General features: G+C 44.1%; 1 protein-coding gene across 1 annotated transcript in view; it reads left to right on the top strand.

Annotated features, from left to right (window-relative positions):
- The first annotated feature begins 3,443 nt into the window (after positions 1–3,443).
- Positions 3,444–23,013, top strand: part of lama5 (laminin, alpha 5) — a 90,099-nt gene continuing 70,529 nt past the window's right edge. The window contains exons 1-2 of the mRNA XM_073469638.1: positions 3,444–3,752; positions 8,223–8,375. Of these exons, the coding sequence (XP_073325739.1) occupies positions 3,444–3,752; positions 8,223–8,375 (462 nt within the window). The remainder of the gene's footprint in view (positions 3,753–8,222; positions 8,376–23,013) is intronic.

Genomic DNA, 23,013 nt, shown 5'->3' with positions numbered 1-23,013 from the left:
CTGCGCGCCGCGTGGCGGAGAAACGCTTTCATCTCCTGAAGCGGTTCCTGCAGCTCGATTAGACGGTGATGTTTAGAGTCCACACAGCGTACACACACACACAGCTGCTCAGGTGTTCCCACAGGTGTATACACGCTTGAGCCCAAATACAAGACGCTGTGTATGCTCTGAATTTTAAACTGTGTTAAATAATCTACACTTAACTTTAACCGTACGATTCTTCATACACTCTTTAATCAATCTATTCCAGAGCCGTCTTGTGTTGACATTTTGTCATTCTCCAGAAAATGTGCCTGAACTTGTTGCATTGTGCTGTGAGTAACACTGAGTTTGTTTCAGTTCAGATGTGGGACGTGTGTGCGTCACTGACCTACGTGCATTTGAGCTCCAGCAGATGAACAAGGCTGAGAGTTTACAGCCATGCTAGAGGATCTGTGAGAACATTCATGGGCAGAGTAGCTAAGTTGAGCAAAATGCTAACATCACTGAGACATTGTGACCAGAAACTTTTAATCCATCCTTGACTTTCAACAAGAACATCGAGATAATTGACTTGGAAATGCAACGTAGATTCGAAACAGAAGTTTTTAAAATGTCCTTGAGCATTCGCCGAGTATCAAGTCAGCTCAACAACATCCGTCGTCACACACCTACAGATACACCGCAGAAAAAGAGAAACAAACTGAGACAGAACAACTTATTCAGACGGAGGACAGCAGCTGCCGGTGGATTCAAACTGAAGATCGTTGAGTAAAAGAGGATTATTCTGGAGCCTTTTCTTCTGTGACATGAACCATTTAGACTTTAGGAGCGTGTGCGTCGAGATTGAATACTGAGTGGACAAACTGTCTCGCTGTCTGTTTGTCTCTCACACATTTACATTGAGCCACTCGCTGACCGACAGCAGCAGCAGGAGGATGACGAAAGTCTGTATGGGACAGTGTGACAGCTCCCAGGGAGAGAGACCACAGAGATTACAGAGCGACAGACGGAGGAGGACGGATGGTCGGCGCAGAAGAAGAATGACAGGCCGCCTACTGTCTCCTGGAGTTTAAGCAGACAAACAGACACAGTCACACACATTCGTGTATGCAGAAGCTGTGGAGCTGACAAACTCAAACTGTTTGAGTGCACGATCACCAAAAACTCCAACAGAAGCTGTTTCCAGAGGACACTAAAAAGTGACGGACATGCTTGTTGTCCCACCAAAAAACTTGCAAACCCATCGTGATGTTACCCACTGGTTTGTGGACGACCATTTTGAAGCCTCGGGTTTGGCATCACAACCGTCCCCATCTTGATTTTCTGCAGCCTGAAGGGACCATATTGTCTTCCATAACTTCATGATCACCACCAGTGTTTGGTTTGTCCCTTCTGGGCTACTGTAGGAACATGGTGGACTCAATCTAAAGTAACAAAAACACAACGATTCTCAGTTTTAGGTGATTACACACTAAGAAAACACAGTTATGATATATATTTTTATTGTTGCTCCTAGATCCTCTTAAATCCTACACACTGGACCTTTAATTCAAGCTCAGTTTAGTTGGTGTTTCAACCACATCTCACACTCTTGACAAGCAAATGAAGCCCGGTTGTCATCAAGTGAGATAAACATTGACCCAACAGGCTCGATATCGAAGCAGAATCACTGAATTTGTGTCTCATCGGTCGTTTAAATTAGATTAAAAAACTAAAAAAGTGTCACATTTCCACATTTCTTCTTCTCGACCACATCAAACCCATCCGTCCGCATTTAAAACAATTTTAGTTTTACTCAAAAAAGATATGCAAATAAAACAAAGTATATATCAAGTTTCTAATTCGACTTGTTCTTATTAAACGTTCTTACTCTTCTTTGTCCTGTCAGCTGACGGGGCTTGAGAGTGTGTGGCCGTGTGCGTGTGTGTGTGTGTTTGTGTGTTTGTGGAGAGCACCTGTCAGTGTGTTTTTATTGGTTTGTGTGTTTGAGGGTCAGCCTGGATGTCGACTGTCTGTGTGCGTCTGTGTGGTTTGATTTCCCCATTTGTTGTTTTGCCACTTGGTGGGTGCGATGCAGGAATGTCAGTGAATGAGAGAATAAAGGAAGGAAATAGATAAAGAGGAAGAAAAAAACCGGGACTTTAATAATTATAAATTACCCAAGCACCTTTTTCTGCATTATAACCTCTTAAAAATACGGTTTCACATCGCAGTATGTTGAACAGGGATGTCTGTGATGGATTAATATCCATATTTCTGTTGGGCTATGAAACAAAAAAGAAAGGAAGTGTTTGAAGGACAGGAAAAGATGAAGGAAGAAAGGGGATTAATGAGAGAAAAGACTGAGGAGAAAAAGGTAGCGGCACGGGAAATGAAAGTTGAATGGAAGGAAGTAAGGAACGGACGAGAGGAACGGGTGTGATAGACTCCCGATGAACTGGAAACAATTACACAAACAAGGTAAAATTAACCAGAGGATCCAAACTCTTTCTGTGGGCGAATGAATGATGATTGTTTACTTGACTATTTTCTTTCTCTGGGGAAAACAAGCACTTTTTAAATTAATTAACACATTAATTTATCTGCAATCAATTAAAAAAAAAAGTAATTTTGATAACTGAAAAGAAAAAAGCTGAATATCAGATTGAATAATGTGCCCGGTTGATGATCAGTCGACCCACAGGATACGTACGGTGTCTGTGATGCTGAAGCACATTTAAAGGTGCAATATGTAAGAAGTGACATCCTGTAGCTAACGTTAGCTTGTTAGCTCAGTTAGCCGTGCAGCTAGCAGTCCAGGTGAGGAGCTCGGAGTAACGCTGGCCGGGGCTAGCTGGTTAGCATGCTAACTTCAGTGCAACACAACACACAGACGTCATAATGTCAAAACTGTTGTTTCTTCACCTCCTGCTGATATTTAAAGTTCATTTTTTAAATGTTTTTAAGTGAAATTCTTCCACATTGCACCTGTGATATCGATGCTTTAGGACTTTTGCTCACTAATGACTCATATTTGGTGACTTTCACTTTTACTAAACTCGTATTTTTACATGATATCTTCACTTTAACTCCAGTATGACCTGTGGACACTTTGTAAAGCACTGTGCAACACTGAGCATTGATGGAGGCTGTGCCCTCCTCCAGCCACTGGGGACGGGCCTGCAGAGAGGGAGGGAGGGAGGGAGGGGGAGGCAGGCAGGGAGAGAGGGAGGGAGGGTGAGAGCACAGTGAGTTAGGTGGCTGCTGGAGGACAGAAAGCCTCGACGCTCCGCGCTCCAGGACTACAAACCAGCTCCCCTTCCTCCTTTTTTCTTCTCTGGTCCGCAGCGCACCTCCCTCACTGTTCCCCTCCACAAATGCAGTAGCCACTTCTCCTTCTGCTCAGACTGATTCCTTCCTTCAAACTTCTTTTAATTCCCGGAGCGGATCGAGCGAACAGGTGGAGAGAGAGAGAGATGATGATGGCGAGCGGACCGGCGCCGCTCGCTGCTGCCGCGCTCTCCCCGGCTCGGCGCACCGGGACGCGGGCGGCGCTGCTGCTGCTGCTGCTGCTGTGGCCGCTGCTGCTGAGCTCCGTGTCGGCGCAGGAGCTGCCGACCAACGGGGTGAACGGCTACAGCCTGCACCCGCCGTACTTCAACCTGGCGGAGGGCACCAAGATCACCGCCACGGCGACCTGCGGGGAGGAAGAGGGCGGCAGGACCGTGCACGACCTGTACTGCAAGCTGGTCGGAGGCCCGGTGTCCGGGGACCCGAGCCAGACCATCCAGGTGAGCAGGACCGGACTTTAAGAGCATCTTAGTCCCACTTCTGTTGCTCAGTGGTGGATCTTCTTGGACCTTATGGAGTCAGAGAACTAGTTAAAAACATTCATTATTATATTTTGAGGTTTAATCAGTTTATTCCTCATAATAGATTTTCTCACTGCTCATGTTTGGTGCGTAAAATGACGTTAATGACATTTTTATCCTTTATAACCACGTTATAACTCCTGTGGTGTGTGTGTGATGTTACAGTGGGAGCTTATAATGCATCTTAAGTGGATATACTTGAATTTGAAGGGATTTCAAGCCACTTAACTGCAAAACTCATGTTGTTCTCCAGGGGTATTTTTGCTGTTTGTGATCAAATGTGAGTTTTAAAGTGACGTTTTGCATTATTTAAACATTCCTGTTGTATCCCTGTAGGCTCCAAGTGTGTCTGCGGTGCTCAGTAGTGACATACAGTGACTGAAGTCTCTGTAGTGTGTCTGTATGGTGACTTTAACACTTTATTTGGGCTTAAAATGATCCTATGGTGATCCAATCCTGTTGTTTTTGCATTTGCAGCTATAATATTCCCATATTTTTGCCATATCTGTCTGTTTCAATGACTTACTCGTATCAGATTTAGAGTATTTAGTCATTAAACTTGTGTAATATCCTTTAAAATGTGCGATACAGTCACCGTTGCTCTCTCTACTGCTGGCTCTCGATCCCATATCTGCATATTTCAATCAATCAGTGTTGTGTTGGATCTTAATGTGGATGCCAGCTCGCACACACTTGACTGCATTCAGAAGCAGAGAGTCGAGCAGAGGGGGTCAGCAGTGTGCACCAATCTCCAGCTGCTCTGCCAGGTCATTATTTCATGCACTGCTTCCTTTGTAGGACTTGGCAGCGCTTAACACGGGCCACTTATATAAGGAGAGAGGCAACATTTCACTTGTGAGTGGACACAGAAAAATGCAGCTACCGACGAGGCTGTTGTTTTTACGGATGGGTTTCTAACGTGATGACGAGTTTGTAAAAGCCGGCGGCGGCAGGCTCATTGTGCGTTTGACAATCAAGCCTCCGGGTATCACCGGTTAACACACAAAGGATTATTGCAGTTTCACGGGTTAACCATTAAAGCAACCCTCCGGCCGATAACGCGCCGGCCTATTGCCTTCTTTCTTCCCTCTCCCACCTGTTCCCCACATTCCTCCCGGCGACTGACCCGTGTCGTCCAATCAGACCGAGTTTATCCGCTCTGTTAGGGAGAGATTGAAGAGACGAGCGCCGCTGTTATTGCCAATAAGTATCAATCAGGATGGAAATCAGACTTAAAGATGAAGCTGTATAAAGGACAGATCGATCAGTCGAGGTAGAGGCTGATCAGCAGGCGGTCTGAGGTGTCGTTTGAGTGTGAAGGCTGAGAGTGAAACACAAAAACTCGTGTCCTGAGGGGAGTTTGGCTGCTTGAGGGAGGAAAGATTCCTTTCAAACACCTTAAATGGAAGAAAGAAAGGAAGAAGATATATTAAGCCGAGTAATCAACTTAAGTTCAGCGTGTGAGAATCGACTCTCTGCTGTTAAACTCTCGCCCGACCGCATTTGACCCACTTCAGCTCCTCCACACGGCTGGATTAAAGTTTAATATTCTCTCATCCACGTTTTTTATCATCCGGTCTCTCTCTGATCTTCCTGCTCGCAGCAGGTTCAGCTGAAGAAGAAGTGGGTGAAGTTTGGTGCGTAATTAGTTCAGGAAATCTTCAAAATGAACCCAAGAAATCTGGTCATTAGCTCAGGGAATGGTGCATTATGTGTTCGGGGCTAAGAGGTTTAGCCCACTTTGCTGGGCTTTTGTGGCTCGGCCCACTTGTTGGGTTAGTGAACAGCGCACACACACACACACATGAACAGAGCCAGAAAACACACACACACACTTTTCTGTGTCGAGGTTAATCCTGTTTTGATTTGACAGCAAGACGTGAGAGTGTTTTTATTAATTAAAAACAGCAGGAGGAGCACTGGAGTGTGTGTGTGTGTGTGTGTGTGTGTGTGTGTGTGTGTGTGTGTGTGTGTGTGACTAGAAGAGTTAAAGGATTTTTGTCAAAGCATAAATAAACTAAATTGTCCTCCTTACCTGGGACTAAACCACAGTGGCCACCACTAATTAACTGGTACTTTTATGTACTGATTTAATAAGCATCATCATCATCATCATCATCATCATCATCAACATACTGAGCATCATTCCCCCCCGTGGCGATGTACCTTCAAAACTCACGATTTTCCCATCAGCCTCAGCTGCACTTTTGTGTTCACTGTTAATTAGCAAGTGTTAGCAAACGTTAAATATCAGCACGTTAGCATTGTCGCTGTGAGCATGTTAGCATGCTGATGCTAGTGTCTAACGCTGCGTTACAGTTACAGTCAGAGGTCAGAATCTCCTCCTGTCTCCAACTTCTGACCTCCGAGCGTTCGAGGTGCACGACGCCATCGGCAGGAGTGCACACGAGTGAGCCCCTCAGTACTGCAGCCTCGCATTATAAACCAAAAACAGGACACAGAAGCCATTATACATTTTACTTTACAGCCCTTTTGCACCTGGAAACGTAGCCTCACCACCCAGTCCAGTCTTGTAACCTGACACGGATAAACTACACTCACCTGAGGCCTTTGTTTGACCACACAATAGATATTCAAAACATGCTGTAAAAAGCAGAACTCCCCATGCTCTGGTTTTTCCCTTGAATTGAAATCATAAATTAAAGCGTGTCTTGGCTTGTTTGGAGGAGCAATGAGAGAAAGTGTAAAGCTGCAGAGGTGGCAGGCAGCCATATCTGTTGAACGTAGAAGACATCAGTGAACTGGTTTCCCTCCCGATGTGACGAGGAGGTTGTCAGGTTGATTCTGGTGTTTGGAGGCAGGTCTTGAGGTTGCTGATGACTGAACTCAGAATTTAGGCTGTAAAGATGAGATTGTTGTCTTAAAATCTTTGCATGCGGCTTTAATTTCCTTTAAAATCCTGATGCCATGTAAGATTGAAGCATGGGAGACCGGGACAGAGAGGAGGAGAGACAAACACATGATGTAGAAAGAGAGAAAGACTTAGAGGAAGTATGAGTGAAGCTGCATGTGATGTTTAAAAGCTAGATTACATATAGCAGCGGATGTTGACTGAGTAACACTTTGGTTGTGCCCTGAGGACACGGATTCCTCAGTCAGAGAGTTTTTCTTATTCACTAAAAGAGGAAGGGGAGGAAGAAGATGAAACAGAAAGAAAGTGCTCTACGTGTTCATTTCCAGGTGGTGATTTTGTTGCCATGCGTGCTTTTAAGAGGAAGTGTCGAGAGGATGGAGCGGGTATCGATTGAGAGTTTGATTGCAGGGATCCTTTCCAGCTGTTTTATTATTAAGAGAGATCAGAGAGATCCTTTGTGTAATATATAGGTCGAGTTGACACGATCTCTCCACAAACAGCTCATACTGTCGGTCAACATGTTCAGAAATCCCCAAAAGTTTCCTCCCTTGATAATTTAAGCACAGGTGGACATGTCCACTTAAAAGTGTCCCCTCCACCTCTATAGGAACCCTAAAGCCTCTTCTGTCTCAGCTAATCCAGGTTGGTTTGTCTGAGCATTTAACCCAATCACTGCTGGCTATGTAAGCGTTAGCATAAACCAAACAAGCACGGACCTGAACAAAAGCCCGGGTCAGGTGATGTTATCACTGCAGGTCAGCGAGGTCAGAGGTCTCCACCCTCTTCTCCTGACCTCCCCCCCCTCGTCTTCCTCTCTGCACCACACAGAGATCAACTGTCAATCAACCTCTCAGGCTCTCTCAAATGTTATTATCTGTGCACTTACGATTACAAATCACTCCCTAAAAGTCACGTGTTTGAGACGGTGGTGGCAGGTGTTTAGTGCAGTGAGACGTCAGGGAGTCTGTGTGAACGACCCGCGTTTGATCCGTTCATCCTCCCTGACCTGCTGCCTTCTGCACCCCAGCTCCTCTACCACGAAACTAAATCAACTGAACGAACCTACGAGCAGAAAAACTACAATACAAGCTGGAGCCTCAGTGTTGCAGTAACCCGAGTGGAGTCACCTCTCTGTAGGAAATATATGAAACTTGACCGCGGTAGCTTCAGGGACAAACAGTTGTGAAAGAAATCTCCTCTTTTCATCTGAGTTTACTGTGACTCTGAGACATTGTGCTGCTCTTTTGGCCGGTTATAGAGGCCAGACTGTAACTTAAATCCCTCGTTAATCAATGTAGGTTACTCACTAACAAATGTCTCTGAGAATTAAAAGCTATTCTACACAATAAAATGCCTTTTGTCCATCAAGATTTAGATATATTGAAAGTGGTGGTTTCATCACACAGCCGTGGAGTCAGCGGTGTCACTGTGGTGTGAACATGTTGGTTTGATGTTTCACTGTGAAGTTTCAGGCTCAGCTGAAGATTAAACCCTCTCCGTCTCTGCCTCCTCAGGGCCAGTACTGTGACATCTGCAGCCAGGGCGACAGCGATCGCGCCCATCCCATCACCAACGCCATCGACGGGACGGAGCGATGGTGGCAGAGTCCGCCTCTGTCCCGCAGCACCGAGTTCAACGAGGTGAACGTCACTCTGGACCTCGGACAGGTAAGAAGCATTCAATATACACACAGAAGCACACGCATGTGCTGCGGTGCTGCGGTGCTGCGGTGCTGGGCGTGTTCAGGAGTGTTATTGTGGATCTTCCTTGATGTCCATAAGTTTCGAGAACACCAGAAAGTTGTCGATTGTTTCCTCTGGTTTTAGATTATCGGCCTTTTTAGTGGGAAGTTTGAAAAAGTAGGTATTAAAGGGAGGACATCATAGTGTTTGGACAGTGCAGCCTTTAGCCTGTAAGCTAGCTTAGTTCAGTTGTAATTGCTGTTTTGGTTCCTGAAGTTCTGCCCTGTGAAGATCTGAAGATGTTTACATGTAACAACCGTGTCCTGACTGCACGTGAGCGTCCGATGCAACGTGATGTCTGTTTGAAAATGGAGTCCAAAGTTTCAGATTGTTTGCTCTGGTTGTAGACTGTCAACATTTTCATTTGGCAATTTGAACAATAGGCGTTAAAAGGAGGATACGCCAGGGTTTGGTCGTTAGCCTGTAAACTAGCTCTGTTAAGGTTTAATTGCTGTTGTGGTTGTGGCCCTGTGAGATTGTCACGAGGTCTGTCAATGTTTCACTGCTCCACTGGAGAGTTTTCTCAACTGTGTTTTATTCTCAAGGACTGATGAATGTTTTCCAAATTCTCAGGACACTCCCTTGAAGGTTTTCTTGGATTTCAGCTCGACAGAGTGATCCTGGTTTTCTAGAGTAAAGACCTGCAGCTTGTACTGGAAGTGTAAATCCTTGCCCGCCGTTATCACCGTCATTAATCTCCCTCACAATCGTCTGTCGGCTGCTGTTAAAATCCCGCTGGCGACCTCGCAGTGATGATCTGCTCAGCCTCGTCCTCTCTGATAATGAACGTAGTAAATCTGACTCTAGCAACTGGTTAAGTAGCTAAACTCGGTGATAAACCAGCCTCCGGAAACACGGGGTAACTCTTCAGTCTGAGTGTGTGTAGAGATGCTGTTGTTTGCTGTTGTAGTGGACCCATCGGATGGACACACACTCACATATAGACGTACAGCACATACACTCACGAACACACTGCGCTCTGTGCTCCGAGTTAACCTTTTTGTGTTTTTGAACGTCGCTCTTGAGCAACCTTTTATGTGTCTGAATGCGGCTCTTTTGTGCCGAGCCTCTCCTGCTCGAGTGCCCTCCTCATTCATCGGCACTGAGACATTCACTGTTTCTGTCTGTCCTCCCTCTCCCTCTCTCTCTCTCTTTTTCCTCACTCTATCTGGGTTTGAAGGTCTCAATAGAGAGGCAGGGAGCTGTGACTGTCACTGTGTGTGTGTGGGTGTGTGTGTGTGCGTAGCTTGTAAAAGCCTTTTATAATCCTGTTTACCTTGTGGCAGCAGTAAAAGAAAGAATGAAATGTTTTCATAGAGCAAAAATGAGCCTGGAAGAGTTCTCACAATCGTTCAGCTCTGACTGGGTGCAGACAACCTGCAGCCAAACATCCTTTTTATGTCACTGTGCCTGTATGATACAGTATATTTAGAGGTAAAGGATGCTCACAGTTCTGTTAAGTTGTGGAGTGTATTAATACAAACACCTGTTTCTAATGTCAGTATCGCCCAAACTGAAGTTTAACTAAAGTTTTTACAACTTTGTGGACCTTGACTATAGACTTTAATGTCTCTTGTAAGTCCCTGAACTTCATAGATTTGCAATAATAAGTTATAAAAGTGCCGCTTTTAAGCAAAAACACTGCTTAAAACATTCACTGACATTCTTCACAATTATCTGACATTTTATAGACGAAACAGTTTATTATTTAATATAAAAAAGGTAGTAGTAATGTATAATGACTACGTTTTAGCCCCAGATGTATATTAGTCATCTGGTCTTCCACAGTGTTGCGCGGTCGGTTTTGGTTTTGAGACAACTTCTCGTAGAAAAACCAGCTGGTAAGCAGCCGCGCAATTTTGATTCGAAGATGCATTCCTGCAGCGTCTCGTTGTTACAAAATGTTTTACGGTCTTCATCGTCGCATCAAAATATTTCCTGGGTGGCACAAAAACACAGAAGGGCGAGCGAGAGAGAGCGAGAGAGAGAGAGAGAGAGAGAGAGAGAGAGAGAGAGAGCGAGAGAGGAGGGGGAGGGTCTCTAGTTACCAGGTTGCAATTTTGTCTTGAAGGAATGTAGGTGGGCTAATGCCAGAGTTTTTACGATCGTGTGTGTGTGTGTGTGTGTGTGTGTGTCGGTGACAGGGCTCAAGAGAGTGTGTTGAAGACCCCACCACACACACACACACACACACACACACACACACCTCTTGCAAACCCCCCACCACCACCTCTGCCTGAATGAAAGAGAAGAGAGGAGGGAGAGATCGGTATGTCAGTTAACCTGTCTCAACCCGCCGAGGGGAAGGCTCGTTAAACTACCCCTAACTCCTCTCTCTCTCTCTCTCTCTCTCTCTCTCTCTCTCTCTCTCCCTCTCTCTCTCTCTCTCTCTCTCTCTGTCTCCCTCTCTCTCTCCCTCTCTCTCTCTCTGTGTCTCTCTATCTATAGACTAAACTATGGCTGTCTTCCTCAGAGTTAGATGATAAGATTCATACTACTCATGCCTGGTTGCTAAATATGAACTACAGCAGCCAGTCGCCAGGTAAATTAGCTTAGCACAAACTCTGCAAACATGACGAGGAATTTTGCATTTTTTACTTCACACGTAGGGATTAAACAACATGGTGTAAAACGTGTTAATTTGTTGTGTTACCTTTGAACAGCGCTAGGCTAACTGTTCCCCCCTATTTACAGTCTTTGTGCTAAGCTAAGCTAACCAGCTGTACATTTTTTACAACTTTTTGGATGTTGACTCGTACAGACTCACAGTTGTCTGCGATACTAAGTTATAAAAGTGCCCCTTATAAGCATAAACACTGCTTACTGTTACCTTTAGGCTAACTGTTTCCCCCTATTTACAGTCTTTGTGCTAAGCTAAGCTAACCAGCTGCTAGCGGTAGCTCCGTATTGAGCGTACAGACGCGAGAGTGGCGTCTTTCTTTTCATCAAGAAAGCAAATCAGCCCTTTCCCAAAATGTCGATGTCGTACACATGTAGTACTCTGGCCTGAAATAAGTGGACACCGCTGTCTACATACTGGTTTTAATGGTTTGGGCTTGGCCCCTGGCTCAAATGTAATGCTACAACATGTGGTTTAATGATACTGGCGACGGATGAAGTGCACATGCAGTTTTGTGGTGACAGTTTGGGGAAGGCCCTTTCCTGTTTCAGCATGATAACGCCCCCATGCACACAGCCAGGCCCATAAATATGGATGAGCAGATGCCGACACATGACTGAGCGGATACCACTGCTCTCTCTCTCTCTCTCTCTCTCTCTCTTCCCTTTCTCAGAGGTGTGTGTGAGTCCAGAAGGTGAAGCAGCTCTGTGGACATTTAGATTGAGAAATTAAACAAAAGCATATTGACGTCTGACGATGTGGAATTCAGTGGGCAGTAAATATTCTGCACAGCCTCTGTCAGGACCAGTTTATCAGAGAGCAGGTGTACCAAGCACTGCCTGCCCCGCCCAACACGCAGTTCATGAAACACATCTGACTGGAATCTGGAGCAGGAGAGTCTCTGCAGTGTGGGACGTTCCTGCAAACCTCCTTAAACTACTCTTACATTGTTTGATTTAAAACAATTTCATGTCCTCTGATTCCTTCTTCTTGTCATTGCTTGACATGTGTCAGACTTTAAAATGAAGAGCATCAGCTGACACACACCTCCTCTCCCTCCTGCTGTCTTTCTATATCTGTACCACCCTATCGTCCTATCTATCGCTCCTTATTCTCCTCCACGTCACTTTCACCTTCGCTCATCTCAGTTTGAAATGCACTGAAAACATGTTGAAACAATATCACCTCGTTATTTTCCATATCTATATCTGTATCTGTACATGCCCGGCTCCTTGTCGAAGGCGGCGGGAAAGAAAATATGAGAGGAGTGACAGCTACCTGATTAACTGTAGGAAGAATCTGAATCATCCGATGAGGTCATACCCAGTTCAACACAATTCACCGTTGTCTTGTACAGTTGGCTGTGTGATCTAAGGGTAGTGTGTGTGTGTGTGTGTGTGTGTGTTTGCAGATATGTGTGTGTAGAGCTTCATTCCTCAGGTGTGTGACAGTGGAAGGAGTCTGTAATGACAGGTGAAGGGGAGGTGGAGAGATGGAGGAGGAGGGTGGAGATGGAAAAAGACCAATAAGGGATTACATGATGGGAAGGAGGGAGACATCCAAAATTCCCAGGAAGAGAGGAGGAGGAGGAGGAGGAGGAGGAGGAGGAGGAGGAGGAGGAGGAGGAGGAGGAGGAGAGCAGGAAGGAGGGCGAGACTGTGGAAAAAGAGGAAGGAGGTTTTAAATTGAGAAGAAAAACGGAGGTGAAGAAGAGGAAGGAGGAGATGACAGAGGAACAGAACAGGGGATGTTTGTCTGTTTCTGCAGCCTATTATTAGAGCACACTATAGGCTTCAGTTGGGAATGTGTGTGTGTGTGTGTGTGTGTGTGTGTGTGTGTGTGTGTGTGTGTGTGTGTGTGTGTGTGTGTTCTTCAGGTGAGGTCTTCTCTTTCTTCCATAATCCTTCCTCCTCCAGTAAAAAAGAAAAAGCCTGCGTGTCATCACAGTGTCCTCAGCCCTGCAGCGCTGCACTGAGCTTTCTGCACTGCCAGTGATTTCAGGTATTTGCAGAGACACTTAAAGGGTCAATCCACCAAAAATGAAGGCGCAGAGAGCACCACAATCATAACTCAAACGGAGCCATTTGATACTTGATTTTTATTTGTCTTCCTCAGATTAAAGTATTTGCTAAAACACGGATGATATGATCCAAAACTTTAGTTTTTAAGTGACTTTCCCCTCCGTCCCTCGACGTCTTCCTCTTCAGTTTATCCAATTTATCTCAGTGACATGCAGATATTTATAGTGGATGAATGGATTTTTTAATGAAATATGAGCAGCAAGTCGTCATTTGAGGGCTGCAACTAACTCATTATCCATTTCCTTTCCCCAAAAACTAGAGTGCACCTTTAAGACACTAAGGCAAGAAGAAAGAAAAAGCAAACTTTATTAACGTGAATGCTGAATTCACAAAAGAAAAGTCAGGCAGTAAAAGTCAGGCAACAAAAGCAGGAAGAGCACAGAAAACTAAAACTAACTACTAACCAGGATCCCACGAGGCCACCGGCAGCAAACACAGGAAAGACACGAAGATAAAACACGACCAGGGAAGAGACTGGAAACACGGGACTGAAACAGACGGAAAGACACAGATTAAAAAAACACAAAAGAGGCGAGACTAATAAAAGACAGGTGAAGCAAAAAAAAAGGCAGGAAAAACACAAAGACAGGAAGTGGAATGTAAAACACGACAGATGAGGATGAATCTACCAAAATAAAACAGGAAGCAAGTCAACAAAAACCATAAAGATACACGCTCGACTGTCACATATGACAAAGAAAAACAGCTGGAAGCAGGTTTTATTTTAACCACTTAATTCTTAGAAATTGTGTCAAAGAAGCACCGTGAATTAAATTATTTTGCAGTGGGTGCGGATGCAGAAATAAAACCAGAAACATCTTCATTGATACCTCCTGACGTTGTTTAAAATCGGGTGAACTGACCCTTTAAACAGCCCGTAAAGTTGCCACAGTGCAGCACTTTTAAAGTTGGATAAGGATGGACTTTACTGGAGCTGATTCAGATGTTCCTCAGCGTCACGTGCTCTTAATTTCCTGTTGCGTTGGCAGGTTTCCCTACAGGACAAACACAATTAAAGACTCATACACAGACACACACACTCACATCCAGTGTCGAGGTAGCTTCCATTGTTCGCCGTGCGTAAGAGCGAGCGCGGTGCCAGCTGCTCCCCGACTGAATGCTTCCTGCGATTGATGTGGTCTGAGCGTCAGAGTTACCTTGAAAGTGCCAGCCGGCTCCGAGCTGCAGGGTGGAGGCTCTTAGTTCGGAAAACACCAACAGTTTCTGACATGACTTTTCGGGAGTGAAGCTGAGCTCACACCAGACACGTTCGAAGAAGTTTAACTCTGAAGTTTGATGTCAAGTGAAGCTTAACATCACATTTCTGAAGGCTATGACACAGTGAGCTGACAGTCACTGAGCTTCTGATGTAGGTTTGGTCTTCAGCGGGGGCTTCAACTTACTTTTCATTTATTTTCTTCATCCACCAGCACAATGTACTCCTGATGATGCAAGTGCAAACCGACTTTCAACTGTTTTTTTTTGGATTATTAACATAAACCGTTGAGAAGCTGTTTCCTCACACGCAGGCAAATAAAGTATTTGCATGTTGCCTGTCAGCTGTTTTCTTTATGATGTGTTCATGGTGTGAGTTGAGGTCAGGCACACTGTTTTTATCATCAGTTTTATCAGTTAGTTAGATCAGTTTGGGTGGTTTGGACCTTAAAAATATGGGTAAATAAGAAAGTCCAGTCTCTGTGTAATATTGACAACATAATACTCCAATGATCAGAAGTCCAGTATGATGGATATGCTATCCAAGCAGTCAACAGAAAACAATACATAGGTCTAAAAATGCCTAAAGATTTGAGTCATACATCAGATTAACACCAGGAAATGACCCTCTAGCACAAAGCATTATGGGTATTAGATGGATTTAACCACCTGATAACCAGCAGTAGCTCTAATCAGAAGGCTGAGCGGATCAAGACCAGACAATTTCATGGATTACATGATGTTATTTTCTCTCCTGTCCGCCTGCCTGCAGGTGAGCAGAAGCCGTCTGAGATCATCGCTGTGTGTGTGTGTGTGTGCGTGTGTGTGTGTGTGTGTGGCCCGCCGATTATAATCAGTGTGTTCTCTGCCAATTCTGCTTTTTTTTACGAGCGACATGACGAGCGTGGAAACATCTCTCCGTGCAGACAACTCCAGTGTTGTTTTTGTTTAGTTTAGTTTATACACTCTTTAGGTGTGACACCCTGCCTGTGTGTGTGTGTGTGTGTCTGTGTGTGTGGGTGTGTCTGTGTGTGTGCGTGGCCTGCTGTACAGCTTCCAGTCGAGCAGACAGCTCTTTGAAAGTGTGTGAGACTTTTTAAAGATACGATCTCTCTCTCTCATTGGCTGTATTTCCCTCACACCCTCGCGGTGTAATCACCCTCCCCATCTTTCCCTTCTCTTCTCTCTCGCTCTCTGACTGTCTGACTCCGTCCCGCCACAAAGACTCCTCTGTCGAGCCGATGACTGACACAGTAATGATGGAAATAAAGGCTGATAAAGATAGATATGACGGACATCAAACATCTCATCAAACATTCCTCTGTCACCCTTTCTCCTTCCCTTAATTCCTCTTTGTTTGTCTCTTTTTGTTTCGAGCCTTTTGTCTCGAGTTAGCTGTTTGTCAGCTGCCGATGAAACAGCTCCACAATTAAATCTTTCGACTAGTTTTTCATCAATACTTCATTAAAAATCCTGAGGCCAAAACAAAGCCTTCACTCTGCTTGTTGTTGTGGAGCAGGTTAGCAGTTAGCTGTCACGAGACACCAGATACTAAAGGGTTAGCGTGGATTAAACAGCTGGTATGCTAAGTGTTAGCATGGTTTATTATCCGTATCTGTGTTTTACACTGATAACATGATGATCACACTATGTACGGATGTTTTTTGTGGCAGTTAGTCAACAAGACGTGCTTTATCATTTGTACAAAACAAGAAGTAACACGAGGAGTTCGAGCTGAAACCATCAATCGCCAAATATTCAGGTTCCAGCTTCATTTTGCTGTGAAGGTTTTGGGCTGTTGCTGCAGAAGAAACAAGGAATTTAAAGACATAATCTCGGATTAATCAGCAGTTGAATCGATTATGAAAGAAAATCATTGATGCAGCTCTCGTTTCAGTTTATGCAAACCAGCAAACGAAGGCTTTAGCACCGTTATGCCAGCTACACATTTGTTTTTATTGATTGTCATCGGCCATATCAGGTTATTTGGGGGCTAAAACCACCAACAGTAATGATTATTTACCTTATTAAGTTGTTATTGCTAATGTGTTAGCAAACAGTTGTCTGCTTACACATCAAGGAGAGACAGAGCGACATCAACGTCCCCATTCAAGTTGTGTTTCTGTCAACATTTACTGTCTCCACCGGTCGCTGATTTCGTTCGGCTCTCTGCACTTTCCCACCGGACATGTGGGATATTTGAACGAGCTTGTGTTTAATCTCAGTTTTACATATAAAGCAGGATCGTGCTGGTTTGTGTAGTGAAACAAAACACCGCAGGTTTAAGTGTTGATTCACATCTCACACATGCAGAAGTCACTAGATTCTGTTATAATATAAAAATATGTTGCACTATGTGACGTCAGCTCGTTGCTCCTTCTCTCGGTTTGTCAGTGTTCAGGCCTGAATGTGCCACATTGTCAGCTTTATATGTTGTCATCATCATTAAAGTGATTCATGTCCTCTTTCTCTCTCTGCTGCTGCTTTTTCATTTCTCTGACTCAGTCGACCACACGTTTTAATCACATCTTCTGATAGTCGCCCTCTTTCTGTTTCTTAATTCAAACCCTTTTGTCCTCTTCGGCTCTCCGGCCGTCAGTTTTGAGCGGGTCAACAGTCGCAGTCATTCATCCCTCCCTCGGCCTCCCTCCGTCATCTTTTAACGACTCTTACTTCTGTCACCATCTACTCATCAAGCCTCCCGTTCCTCTCTGTCCTCTTCTCTTTCAGGGTTAAACGTCGCCTCTGTAACTGTGTCCACTCGCACAAATACACAAACGCTGACACACAGTGCACATTTTTCAGTCATTCATTATGTGTACTGGGCAGGAAAATGAGCAAAGAGGGGGAGAAAAAGAGGTGGAGAGAGGGAGAGAGAGAGGGAGACAAATGTGACCTTAATAGGAGTGATTCAGCTTCGAGTGAGGAGAGAGAAAGAGGCAAAAGAGGATAAAAGTTGATGTCACATCGAAACCAGAATAAAAAGGAGGGATGACGGATGACTGGAGGCGAGGAGGAGGAGTGGAAACGGGGGCTGGTAGTCGGAAATAGCTGGCTGATATTTCAGAGGTCACTTTTTTCTCGCTGCCTGCTTCTGTATGTTGTTGTAGCAGATATCAGAGGGTGTTGATGTTGGCACGATAACACACCCTCACTTTTAGCCACAGTTTGCTGTTATGACAAATGAAGATAAATGCAGCAGAGTTATTCGAAGGGTTTTTCTCATTCTCTTGCCTGGAACAAAACAGGCATGATGACGAGAATGTGCAAATATCTGACACGTGAAAAATACATCAGACGCTATTTTTTCAAACAGTAAAACAACATGATTGTGTTATCGCACCACATGATTATGGTCAGTCGCCTGTAGCTGGTTTAAGGTTTAAAAACTGCCGGTGCAAAGTTACTAGTTTTCTGAAGGTACATTTTTAAATTGTATACGTACAGAAAGGTTAACTCTGAGCAGAGCAGCGGATAAAACATGCTCACCAGCACCCCGAAACTTCAAGTTTAAAGTAGTAATTGCAAAAAACTATATGTAGCAGTGTTGTCACGATACTGGATTTCTAACTTCGATACAATACCTTGAATAATAACGATATTCAGGACCATGTTCGATACCGTTTGAATAAATTGACTCAGCACTGACGGCATGACATTTTAGATTTTTATGAAAAGGTAAATATAAAGAGGTTTGTGTACTGTGTGTTAAGAACAACAGTAAATTAACTTACTAATGTAATGTACCTCTGGAGGAGGTGGGACGACAGCGGTGCAAGCGTCAACTAGCTGTCGGAGAGAGGTGTTCTTAAGGACCTCGTGTCATAACCCTAAAACACAAATACTGCATTTTAAAACTCGAGTACACCAGCCTAAAAACCTCCGCAAAGTAGTTTCAAACTCCTGTATCTCCGCTGTAGTTACCCTGTTGTGTTGACGTGAGATTTCTCTGTCGTTGTTCAGTCCTGAAACTCTGATCAGCACAACGTTCATCCTCCTGCAGCCAAGAAGGAAAGGACAGAAATATACTGTATCATGGATGGAAGAAGAAGAGAGAAAACAGAGAGAGGAAGTGGATGGAGGTGAAGCTGTAGGAATTACTGGAGAGGCTAAGACAACGAGGATGGAGTGAGTGAGTGAGGAGGAAGAAAAAGAGGAGGAGGAGGAGGAGGAGGACAGGAAGGAGAGAGGGAAGTAGAGAAGGACTCCAGCTGGGAAACGACAGAAAAAAGAAACCATTCATACTCCATCGTTCATAGAAATGTCAAATTGTGTGTGTGTGTGTGTGTGTGTGTGTGTGCGTGCGTGTGTGTGTGTGTGTGTGCATGTGTGTGTGTGTGTGATTATCAAAGCAGAGGAAGTGATTATAAGAGGGCATGTCCCACTCTTCATGCTGCCCTTCAGTGGTTTGGTTTTTGTGTGCGCGTGTGTGTGTGTGTGTGTGCGCGTGGGTGCGTGTGTGTGTGAGTCTGTGTTAACATTTGTGTATTTGTCTTTTTGTCCAAGTGCTACTGCAGCGATTGTTCTGTTCGGTTTGATTCATTATTAACACACAACTCTGCAAAGTACCTGCTTTGATGATTGTGTGTGTGTGCGTGTGTGCGTGTGCGTGTGTGTGTGTGTGTGTGTGTGTGTGTGTCACTCCGTCGTCATGCATGATGTCTGTTCCAACCTGTTGATCTGTCACAGGTCAAAGGTCATTGTCAGACTCTTCAGTCCTGAACTTCCTGCTGCTTTGAACTCCCTGACCGCACGCACACACACACACACACACACACACACAGACACACACACACACACACACAGACACACACACATCTTTATCACCTCCTCTCTCTCTCTCTCCGTCCACCTGTCCCGTCTTTATCTCCTGCTGACCGTCCATCTCCTCGTGTCTCGTCTGTCGGCCTCCTTCAGACAGCTGGAGGTTCCTCCTGTCCTGCTGCTGAAGAAATGAACTGAGTGACTGACACTGAAAAACACACCACAGCATTAGAAGTAGGAAGACATTCGGTGATTTAAATGTCTGAGAAGCCGGAGAGACGAGAGACCGGGGCTTCTGGAAAGACGAGGCAGTGGACTCGTTACTTCTCGTTAGTCCCACTGCAACACAAAGACTCCTGGAAACAAAGAAACGTCTTGAAGTTTGAATTCATTTTGTTTTGAAGCCAACAATGTTCTCCCGACTCCTCGGTGGTTCTGAGTAGTCAATAAAGAGTCGACTCTCTTGCCTTCGAATTAATTCATTTCATATTTCAAACCCAGTTTCAGCTTCTAAACTCTTCTGTTTTCTGTTTTTGACTTGTACAAGACTTATACTTTGGTAACTGGCACTTTTTTAACGTTTCCTGGCATTTGATAGATAAATTAGGCCAAAAAATGATCAACAAATGAATCAATAGTGAAAATAAGTAAGTTGCAGCCCTGTTTTGTGTCGTTTTAAGTTGGATTATTTTGGATTTTGGACTTTTAGTCGGACAAAACTAAAACTTGAAAATGTTTTCTGACGTTTTATAGATAAACGATTAATCGATAAACCAAAATATAATCCACAGATTAATCAATGATGAGAAGGACTACCTAGCAGCTCCTTTTTATCTTGTGGATATCTTTTGATTTTTTGACTTTCGGTCAGATAAAATTATGTGAAGACGTTTATGTTTTCTGTAATCAGTAATGAAAATGATTATTTGCAGCTCTGTTTTATATCATTTTAAGTTGTCTTTGGATTTTGGACTGTTGATCGGACATTATAATGTGTTTGTCACCATTTTTGACGTTTTGTGGACTAAAACAGCGATCGATTGACCCGAGTGATTAAAACAGCGGCTGGATTCAGCCCTCGTTCTGGTCATCTGTGTCCCAGTGCTTCTTCAGCTACTCCTGGGTTCATTCAAACCTTGTTTCAGAGCTGTCAGCTTGTGTTTGAAGACATGTTTGAACCCTGAGCAGGACCCTCATGATAAAACAATGGAGGGAACATTTACTCTTCCATCTGGTTCAGACATGTTTGGCCAAGCGAACCCCCCCGATCGTCATTCAGCTTCGGTCCCATTGTCTTGCGATGTTTGCTCGCCCCTCGCAGCCTCCTTTTGATGCGGCAGTGGTCCCGAGCCCTCCCAGTGACTTAGCATTCAGAATACTTCTCAATGGGCCCTTTATCACACCATTGTGTCAGTGAGAGTGTTTGGTCCATTCATAAACACTGCGGAGAACAAACACGGAGGAAACAGTTGGTTGTGAATGGGCGATGAAGTGTCTCAGATCCTTCACAGGCAGACGGAGGAAACGGGAGTCAATGGGAAATTAATTAAAACGGGGGTTAGGTTGGTTAATCAGTCACTTGAAGGGCAGACAAACAAACAGCGTGCACAGATATAATCCAGTACTTCCTTTTAACGAGACTCAGTTCCTCATTCTGCATTGAAGGAGTCCTGCTCTCTTTTCAAGGGCTTATGAGCTTTCCGAGGACAAATTGACTTGTCAGTCGTTCAGTGTTTGGTATTCAGAGGATGTTTAGCTCCATCGAGGTCTGTGTGAGCTGCTGACACATTCTCAGAGGGCGACACGCTATCAGACTGATGTACTTCACACAAACACACAACTTTAACACACTTCTGCTGTGGTTGAAGTTGGAGTTAGTGAAACATTTTGACCTGCAAAAGACATCATCCCTAACGCCTCCTTTGCACAAAGCTGTCTTTATTTATTTATTTTGTATTACGCCTTGAGTATGTTGAAAAAGTGCAACTTCAGTAGCAGATTTTGGAAAAACTGTTTGCACGGTGTTAGCATAAAACAAATTAGCAAACGGATTGATGAATGTACACTTTTATACTTTTTTTTAAGTGAAAAGTTTAATGGCATGATTAGCCAACGTTGACATCATGCTAGCTGTGTAGCAAGAGTTCATGCATACAGGTTTATGCACCTTTTAATAAATAATTCACAAAACTGGCTTCACACCTGGCAGGCTAACCTACTCACCTACATGTCGCCGTGTATTATCGATCCTGTTTTTGTCTCGATAGCGCTACATTGAACACTAGGGGGCGTAGTCGGTAATTACGGATACAAGACTGAACTGTGTGGAAACGAGGCGTAACAGTTCCCAAAATCTGATCCACACATTTAAAAATCATTAATGCGATTAGAAACTAATGTTATTAGTGACGGAAAACAAAAGTTTCTTTAAACTAAAGACATCTGGGACGTGTTTAGCCTAGCTTAGTACGAAGACTGGCAACTTTATTGTCAGGGAAAGGTCTTCTGAGATGCGACATCGAGTCAGTGGGACTAACTGTTGTTTAGGAAAAAGTGTAAGATAACAAAAATGTATTTTTAAATATATAATGTGTAAATAAGACATCTGTAGATCTGTTGATGGAGCCATGTTAGCATAGCTTCCAGTCTTTGTGCTAAGCTAGGCTAAACCGAACATTTCAAACTCGTCAATATTCTCATCTAACCAGTGGAAAGGTTTTTTATGCACTAGGTTGCACATGTAAATATCACATTATCAGATTTGTGTATCAACCCCCCGAGTCCCACATTAGTCATGTAGTAGCTGTCCAGCTGCAGTGTGTGCAGCTTCCTCCACAGACAAAACCCAGACAGAAAAACACTTTCTGTGCCAGCCTCGTCCTCCCTGAAGGACACCAGTGACTTTGAGCAGTTTTCATCCTGTGCTGCCAAGACAGACTAAGAATAGCCTGATGCTAATGTCTGCCCTCTATCACACAATGAGCTCATTTAGTTTGATAAAAGAACCGGAGTCAGGCGGGACCGATTTAACTCTGGTACTGTGTTTACTGTATAACCTCCGTCCACTCACTTTACACTTTCACATTTAAGCCTCGTCTGATTTGGACTTGACATCTCACCAGCTTGAGGAGAAACAGAAGCTGGACACTCATCCTGCAGTGTTGTCCAGCTCTCTACCCTTTTCCTGGTGTTCGCTGCTGCAGTGAGTCAGTCGGTTAACTTCCATCCTGTTTTGTCCTTTTAGCCTCATTAGCGGTGTGACTATATTTAAAATCCAGACTGAAATATGTTAGCAACTTTCCATAAAATTCAAACACTCATGGTTCCCGTTGGGATGAACTGGCTTTTCTTATATTTGTGGTTTTGAGTCGAATGTCTGGAGAACAGCTGGATCTGGATGGATTTCCATGAAACTTGGTCCGGGCCTTCACGTACCCCTCGAGATTAATAGATCTAACTTTGGTCATCTTCAGGTGATTTGGCGCCATCATCAGGTCGAACTTTTGTGCCTTTTATAGAAGGTTTATGATCAAATATTCAATGCTATTTAGCAAATGTTAGCATGCTAAAAAACGCAAATATGTTTGTGGCAAAAGTCAACATTTCACTGTGTGCGTGTTAGCATCCTGGCGTTAGCATTTATCATTTCGTACAGCCGCTAGCATCGCTGTCGACTCTTAAGTCTAGTTAAGATTTCAGCTTAATTATTATGGACCAGGTCCTTTGTCTGCTGGTGTTCATCCTTTTAAGTATTTTCAGTTTTTTCAGATTCAACAAAATTATCTTCCAATCACCTCGGAAGTCGCAGCTACAAATCAGCTACAAAATAAATAGATGTTTCTTTAAACATACCTGCAGAGGAAAACAGGCATTTCGAGGATTT

The sequence above is a fragment of the Pagrus major genome, chromosome 7 (genome assembly GCF_040436345.1).
Source record: "Pagrus major chromosome 7, Pma_NU_1.0".
In the NCBI taxonomy this organism is placed as follows: domain Eukaryota; kingdom Metazoa; phylum Chordata; class Actinopteri; order Spariformes; family Sparidae; genus Pagrus; species Pagrus major.
Note: the sequence above shows the minus strand (reverse complement) of the source record. Positions and strands in the feature narration are given on the sequence as shown.